Source organism: Mytilus galloprovincialis, chromosome 3 (assembly GCF_965363235.1).
Source record: "Mytilus galloprovincialis chromosome 3, xbMytGall1.hap1.1, whole genome shotgun sequence".
Lineage (NCBI taxonomy): Eukaryota > Metazoa > Mollusca > Bivalvia > Mytilida > Mytilidae > Mytilus > Mytilus galloprovincialis.
The window spans coordinates 60281198-60289899 of NC_134840.1; the positions used below are offsets into that span (position 1 = coordinate 60281198).

Here is an 8702-nt window from a genome sequence, read left to right on the forward strand (position 1 = left end):
AAACTTTATTACTTTATTACTTTAAGACAGTTGTATAAGACTTCAAACTATTTAAATTTAATGTTTGCATATTTATTTTCTCTTCTCAACAGGATTAAATGGAATGGTAATCTCTGATTGTATACAATCTTGATCTGTTTATCTCCTGGGGGATTAATTTAATCTTATCAAATTCAACACCTAGTTTTGTAAAGTTAGGCAATCATAACATGCACAGCTGGATAACATTAAATCCAGACCTACCAAAGAACAAGGGCAAAACTTAGTTCTGTAATACAATTTTGAGTTTCGATTATACATTGTACATGTTGAGGTATATTTTATCTAATTAATATATATATTCCATTCATTCTTTCAATGATCAAATGTTGCATAGTTTATCCCTTGTTGAGCCCCTCAATACTTAACTATTGATGTATAATAAATAGTGTTTACAGCCAAGGTTAATTTATTACTGTACACAGACTGGACAAGCATTTATTATCTGTCTCAACAACTGACCAGTCCTTCAAATATCAAACAAAGGGTTACTCAATTTCTTCAAAGCATATTTTTTTCTTACTAAATGCAAAACCGTGTACATTAATTGTTTGCTCAGTAGTAAACTTTATATCAGGACTTTATAAAATAAGGAAAATTCAAACATTTTTAAAATACGCACAATAATTAAAGATTACTCAAAGTCAAATTCAACCAGAAAATGTGCTGGATTTTTACTAAATAGTTCATCTCCTTTCTCATCCCACTACCCCATCCCCCTTTTTCTAGACAAATTGACACTCATAAAATTACTGAAGTATCACTTGTTCATACTTTGCTCATTAATCAAAGCATTGGTGAAAGTCTTGACAACCATAACATAATGTTACATGTAAATACCCTTGGGGTTTTGAGGTTTGAATTAAAAGACAATCTACACAATTTTCAATACTAATCTATATATATGTCAAGATTTCATCTACTTTAAACAAATCTGTTATTAATAACTGAAATAGCAATAGATGAAAATGAGGGTAAAATACAGTAATTCCTGTTTTACTGTATTCATTACTGTATTTTGATAGTAACGCTATTAATAAGGTCAAATTCATAATAATATGACTCAAATGTGAAATTAATGTAACAAACATGACAAAAAAAACTTTGTGAATGACCAATTTTCTTATAGTTTCTTAGAGAATGTAGTGTTTAAATTTTAAGTCGGTAATTACATACAAGATGCAAGTCAAACCGAAGCAGTGTTACTGTAAAAAGAAAAAGAGTTTCAAAGCTGTTTTTTAAGTTACTAATAAAAGAAATACCTTTGGACAATCAAGAGTTTGAAGGAACTGTACAAAGTCCCCATCCAATAAATCTATAATCCTGGTCCCCATTATTTCTAGAGGAATTTTAACAACCATACTCCCTTCATTTATCAAAAGGATATTTTGAAATCACATTGTCTTTATAATTTAAATCCAGCACTAAGTGTATAGCTCAAACAATAGTATTCATCAGAGCATGAAATATTCCTACTATTATAAATCCATTTTCTAATTAACTAAATTATCATAAGAATTGTTCAAATTTTTATCCCACACATGTTTTAATCCAATATTTTTCTATATAGTGAGGACAATGTATAGAACCCAGTCAATCTTACAGTCCATTCACTAACAATGGTAAATCCAGGTCAACAAAGTGGAAATAGGTCATAAATCCATTCATAAAATTCACATTAATGCACATCACAATAATATCACGTTTTTTTTACAAATTATTTTCCTTGATAATTGTTATGCATCTGTTCATATCAGGAATTTGGAAAAAACTGCACACAACTAAATTGCAAAAATATATCTCTGGTTTTCTCATTCCCTTCCATCCATTAACTAAGTTTGACACAAATCTGTGAATACAGTCAATTCTACAGGCAATTAGCTATCCCTCCAAAAATCAGGGGCCCCACATGTCTCCAAGGGTAATATTAATCATAATTCTTTTCACTTTTACATGTTCATTCAGTTTTCCCTATGCTCCCATTATGTAACAAATCTATAATCTATTTTCTTGATCTGGTTAAAATCTTGTAAAGACACACACATGCCATGGGGAATGTTTAAAGACAGAACACAATATCTATTTCAAACTTTTTTTTCTTTATAAAACACTTTTTGTATGTTTGAACTTGAAAACAGCTGTTTGCAATTTTTGGCAACGAAATTCTCTATCACAGATAAATTCAGAAAAAGATATCAGAATTACATAGCTAAAAAAACCTAAGCTATAAAATTTATTTGCTTTTGTTCTGTAAATGTATCAAAATAAATTAATGATTATCTTCTAAATAATTTATTTGATTTTTAATTCTCGGGATGTGTTATAGAGTGGTGTTTGTAATTGAAAAACGCTTCAATTACAAAGAACTGCTAATGTGTTGTAACTTTGTCTAAGGTAACAAGTACTTCATATCCTGAAGTGTTTTAACAGAAATCAAAATATTAAGAAACTCCTTTGTCTCAAAGTTCTCAAAGATGCATCATAGCTCTCGTTGCCAGCTTTAATTGTCCAACATTCATTTAAATTTTAGGTCTATATTTTCAAAGTAGATCCATTTTACAACTGAGTTCTAAAATATTTTTTATGTTTTTGGTTTGTTTTTTTTTAGAGCGTCACTGATGAGTCTTATGTAGACGAAACGCGCGTCTGGCGTATAAAATTATAATCCTGGTACTTTTGATAACTATTTAACAAAATAAAAAAACTTGCAACATTTTATCATGTTTTTCATTTGAATTTGATCTTAACTTATCAAATTGAAAAGAAAGATATTTATCCATAAAGACAAATGTACATGACTTGCAACATGTACACATATACAGATCATGATTTACTATCATTTAGCCTTCAACAAAGACATACCGTTAGCTATAAAAGTCCCCAAAATCTAGACTACAGTTCTTCTCATTTTGGGCCTTGATCAAGGATTTGTATAGCATTACTATACAAAAAATCCTTTCTTGGATAGTATACATATAGAATGAAAATAGTGCAATTCATAATTGGGTTTGAAGGTGATGTCAATACATACATCATACATGACAGAAGTTTCAATAGTGTCAATCTTAAATAAAAGAACAACTTTCTTCAACACTGAGCCACTTAACCTTTCAATGTTTTTGTCATAAGCAGGTCAATCCATTCTGTCAATTAAAATATATAATTGGATAAAACAAGTACTTAGGCTAGTTATAATAGGAGATTTTATCATCTTTCAAAAGATTTTATTAAAGTGTTCTTGTCTTGTCTATGCAGATCCATTCTTATTACTTTATAATCTCATGGGAATCTTTAATATAATAAATTTCAAACCCTCTTCAGTTTAAATAAATGAATTTAAAAGCATCTGCAGCCATACAGCACTTGGTTTACACTGCCAGTAAAGATCATTTCAGTCTGCTTTGACATTGGTAATCTTGTCAGTAGCAAAAATAGGCATGCAATGTGGGTTATGTATTTGGTTGCAACTAGGGGTTTTCCATCATGTTTTCAATCATGTCAATATAAAGTCAAAGTTATAAAATTTATTGTTTAACTTCTTGATGTCAAAACCTATCAAACAAACAAACTACTGTCATAAATGTCAATTATCACTATAAAAAATCTTCTATATGATGTAGGTTCAAGAGTATTTTGAATAGAACTACAACTTAAAAACTTCCTACATCAGTATTTTGCAAAGTTTTGATAAATATTAATGAAAACACCAAAAAATATGGTTAAATATACACATATATTTGCAGTTTTACAAAGAGTATTACAAAAAAATTAAACCAAAGTGACTCACCAACATTTGAAACTCTTCAGTTAAAAAACAATGTCAGAAACTACAAATCCTAAGATACAAGCTTGAAAATAACTGTACACATAGATCTCTATATCTATACTATTCATTTTAAGTCAGTAAACTCAGTATTTTCAATAGTCCTCAATAAAAGCTCTATTTACTTAGACCAGCAAACACAAGATATATTTAAATTCTCCTTAACAAACAAAGTTTTCCCAGTCAAAATAAACAAATATTGATTCTCCCATACATAGGTATCTATTACAGAAATCTAGTAATCAAATGATAATAAGTTTAAAATGCTTGAGGACATCAAACTAGCCTAATCCATTGTAATCAAATCAACAAAATCCAGACTAAATCTCTTTCTTTGAACATTTTAAATATTGTCCTCAATATATTGCAAAGACAGGTAATTGTGTAAAGGCTTGAATTTGTAATTCCAATTTGATTTTTTCAAGGTTTTTGTAAAGAATGAACTTAAATATAGAGGATTCCCAGTGTTGAACCACAAAAAAAGTGCTATACAGAACATTGTATATCTACTTATATTTAATATTGATTCAATAATCTGAATTTGAATTGACATGCAAATGACATATCTTTTTACATGGTCAATTTAAAAATTGTAGCTTCGTATACTTTCTTTAAAAAAAAATAAAAGTGCACATGATGAAATGTTTCACTCCTTCACTGATTATAATTGAATTTTAAACTGAAATACTTTTAAACTAAAATTTTATATTTGACTGGAACAATATTCCATCAAACATTCTAGACAATTGAGAACTGCAAGACATTCAAAGACAGAGTCATAGCCCACATTATGTACATGTAACTGGTACCATTTACCTTTACAGAGTCATAGCCCACATTATGTACATGTAACTGGTACCATTTACATAATGTGTGATATGAAGTCTCTGGCTTTGAATGTCTTGCCGTCCTCAATTGTCTAGAATGTTCGGTGGAATATTGTTCCAGTCTTTGACTGTTCAATCAAAGCTGTTCTTGTATGAACGCAATTTTGCATAAATCTGCTATTTGGCAATCTCTTTCTTGTCTTTATGAATTAATTATTTTATGGAGTACAATAATGTACATGAAAATGTTGTCACATCTTCAAATAAGCAATGCATATTCAATAATGTCTAAAATAATAAGTAAATTAAAACTTTATTTTAGGTAAATAAAATATATATAAGTTTTACTGAATTCAATTGTAATTTATTGTGAGAAGAAATTGGGTATGTACTTGTATTAATGCAAAGTTAGATAACTCTATCTTAATAATAAAATTATTAAAGTACTCTAGGAACATGTTTGGATTATTTCAAAAAGAAAAGAGAAAAGTAAAGAAAAGATCTAATAAAGATTATAAATATTTCATACATTAGGCAGATGAAATAGAAAAAAATGTCACATAGTGACTTGTCAACCGCCAAACTCAAACATATAACTATCATGACTGTATAAATTGAATCTCTCCTAACGACAGTAAAATAAAACCTACATTTTACAACCAAGATTAGAAAACGAAGTTAAAATACAATACATTCACCCAACAATCCAGCTCTTTCACTTTAACAGGTTCGGGACAATCACCCAAATGGGTTATACTATAATGTTTGTCATTTCTCTGTCAGAAAATGAAATAATTTACAGTTGACATACTTGAATGGCCTGCTACAAAATATTTGGGCAACTGAAATAGGCTTTTTTATAAACATCATTTTGTAGATAATTTAATGTAGGTTTAAGACATAACAAGACATGTACACAGTGAGTTAGAACAACAGCGGAATTGAAGTATACGGGAACCTCACAACCAAGTGTCATTTCTCTTTGTTTTATATTAGAGTAAGACATCTTGCATTTTGTGGCATTAGTTGCCATCCAGATGAAAATAATAACAGAGAGAACTTCTTATACACCTTATGGTTCCTATTTGTCTACTCTTACTAGACTTCACACCAGTTCCTGCTCCCAACTTTTCATGCAGCCAATGCATGAGATTTTGCCAAAGTTGTAAAGATCAAAGAGAAAAAGACAAAGGAAAATGCTGACAAATAAGCAAGAAAATGTGTGAGACTCACTCTAAATGGGTAAGACTTGCAATTGGCAGTCCAGATCTTTCAGTAAAATTTTGACATCATATTAATACAAAATATCTGACGCCATAATTAATTTCCTTTGATCTGCATAGTAGAATACTGAAATACATTGTACAATGACAATACAAGTTTGATACACTAGAATACAGGTCTGTTTGCCCGCATTCACATTCGCACCCAATCACGTTCGCGCTCTTTCACATTCGCACCCTACACATTCGCGCCCAACTTTTATTGGTTTTGTGTTTGATAACTTTATAACCAAGTTTTGGCAAGTGTATTTCTATTAGTATATTTGTTGTCATTGTCTCAAAATAAAGTGAGACAACATGTTTTGTGTTGAATAAATCTTAATCGTGTTTTGGATAGTGTATAGTTAAAATATTTTTAATCACTGTTTCTAAATAAAGTGAGATTCTAACAACCAGGATTTTTGGGTGGAATAATCTTATAAATATTAATCAATTTTGGTTAGTGTATTGCTACCATTTTTTAATTAATTGTTTTAGATCAAAGGGGCCAATCTGTTAAAAAACAATTATCTTTTGCGTTTTTCATTTAAAATTTTCAATGTTTTACTCATACGAAGCTAAATACATGCATTATTTACATCAAGGCAATTTAAAACAATAAATCATGATTTTCTAATTATTCAACTGGAACTTGATTTTAATTTGGGTGCGAACGTGCGAACATGTAGGGTGCGAAAGTGTATTGGGCGCGAACGGAGCTGATACTGATACACTAGCATCACTATAAAACTAGTTTGAATGAAATTTTATTGATATTATTAGAAATTTTTAGGAAAATAGTCAGTCCGTTTTAAATGTCTGTTTCAGTATTGCATCTTTATTTACGATGGTACGATGGCACGACAATCAAATCGACTAAAATCATTGTCAAGTCCCGTCAATATACATGTTCCTGGCACGACATGTGAAACTCAAATTACGTTTCAAAAGATTATGTTATTTCAATCACTTAAATGTAAATGACATCATATCATTACTTTTTTTTTGTGAATTTACTCAGAAACATTCTGTATTCTGTATTCTGTAGGTGTCGCTGTTGACACTGGATTGTCTCCCTTGTAATTTTTCAAGTTTCGCGTGTATATATTTCACTCTGGTAAACAACTCACTTGTACTTTAAGATATATACTATTAGGTGGCAACTGCTTAACATATTTTTACAAAAATTAAAAAGATATATACATTTATTAATTAACAGGAAAATTTAAAGGAAAAAAAAAAAAAAATTTAAAAATTTAACATTACATTAATCAAACCGGCGCGACTCGCAAACAAAGTCACCCAACAATCGCATTAGTGTTTCAATAGAGACGGAGACATTGTCGTTTTTTCCATTGACAATAAAAGTTCCAAATCAATATGCAACGATCCTGTGTTAAAGTATATCTCATGTATAAGTTTCTGTCTTGCCTCTTCATAATTTTCACAAAATAATAAATAATGTTCCACAGTTTCTAATTGACCACATTCACACTTGGGGTCTATATTTTGATTGATTTTGTTTTGGTAATTTTTTAGGTAGTATCTGGATCTTAAATTTCTAATAATTTTTGCTGTTTTATGTTCAGGATAATCAAATGTACATTTTTTGCTGACAGTCTGATGAAAGTTAATATGAGGCAGGCATAACCTGTGAATGGGGACGAAGTCTGCATTATGTATTATTTTCTTAATAAACATATTTACACTTTTGGTATTTAGCTGTATTTTGCCTCCGAATGACCTAACATCACCTCCGAATAACCTTTTGACGTCAAGCAACAATCCCTTTTTAGTTGTGACGTCATATGTTTTGAATTATGAAGTCAAAGTTTACGGGAACCTGTGTGATGTTATGTAATGGCAGACAAATTTGCATACAAGTGTAAATACGTCTATTCAATCATGTTGATAAAAGAAACCGAAATACCGTACGTAACGTTCCCGATTTTGGTTCTGTTGTTAGGGAATTAGCTGTGACGTTCTTTAAGTTATGACGTCATATTCGATGTAAACAAAAGACAAGCTTTCATCAGGTAACGTAACGTGTTTTTTTCATATCAAACAATTATTAAAATTGAATTTGTATTGAGATCCAATCTTATGTTTTACTAGACTGATAAATATTAAAAAAAATCAAAGTCTCATGCAAACAAGACAGATTTCTGCGCAAATGCGGGAAAACCGGAACAGGAACTAGATCTGAAAAAAAACGTTAACGATTTTGAGTTCATTAGTACAATGAAAAATTCGGGAAATTTTCCCAGATTTTTTTTTTTTTTTTTTTTTCATTGATTTTTCTACCGTAATTGGGGACTTCGTCCCCATATAATAAAATCTTCCTGTATCACTATTATCCCATCTATGTTGCCACTTTTTATTTGCTAAAATTCTTGCTGCTGTTTTAAATATCTTGTTTAGTTACTGTAATATGAGCTTCTTTTTGAATTTGATTTGCCTCTTTAGCTGCCTCTTTAGCTAGTTTATCATATACTGTTCCCAGATAATTTTACTTCATTCTTTCATAACAAGTTTATTTTTCATTTTTCAGGGCTGTTCAAAATTTTAGGTCGTACCAGCGTCTTTACACATACGCGTTTTTTCATTGTCTCATATATTTTTAATGCAGTAAACTTATCTTTACCCTCATTTTATAACTGATGTGATAAATTAATCTTATAAGAAGGCTGAAATATCAAATTCATTGTCTTGCCGGTCTTTCTTCAAACAACAACAATTTACGAGACTCCA

General features: G+C 29.9%; 1 protein-coding gene across 6 annotated transcripts in view; it reads right to left on the reverse strand.

Annotated features, from left to right (window-relative positions):
* Positions 1-8702, reverse strand: part of LOC143068516 (rho guanine nucleotide exchange factor 4-like) — an 87302-nt gene that overhangs the window by 41026 nt on the left and 37574 nt on the right. Inside the window, exon 1 of one of the 6 annotated variants that reach the window (XM_076242640.1) lies at positions 8596-8700. The exons of 3 other annotated variants lie outside the window; for them this stretch is intronic. In XM_076242640.1, coding sequence (XP_076098755.1) covers positions 8596-8601 — 6 coding nt within the window. In that variant the 5' untranslated portion in view covers positions 8602-8700. Of the gene's footprint in view, positions 1-1301; positions 1865-3826; positions 3975-8595; positions 8701-8702 lie in introns of those variants that run through there. 2 more of the 6 variants (XM_076242641.1, XM_076242638.1) reach the window with 2 other exon arrangements.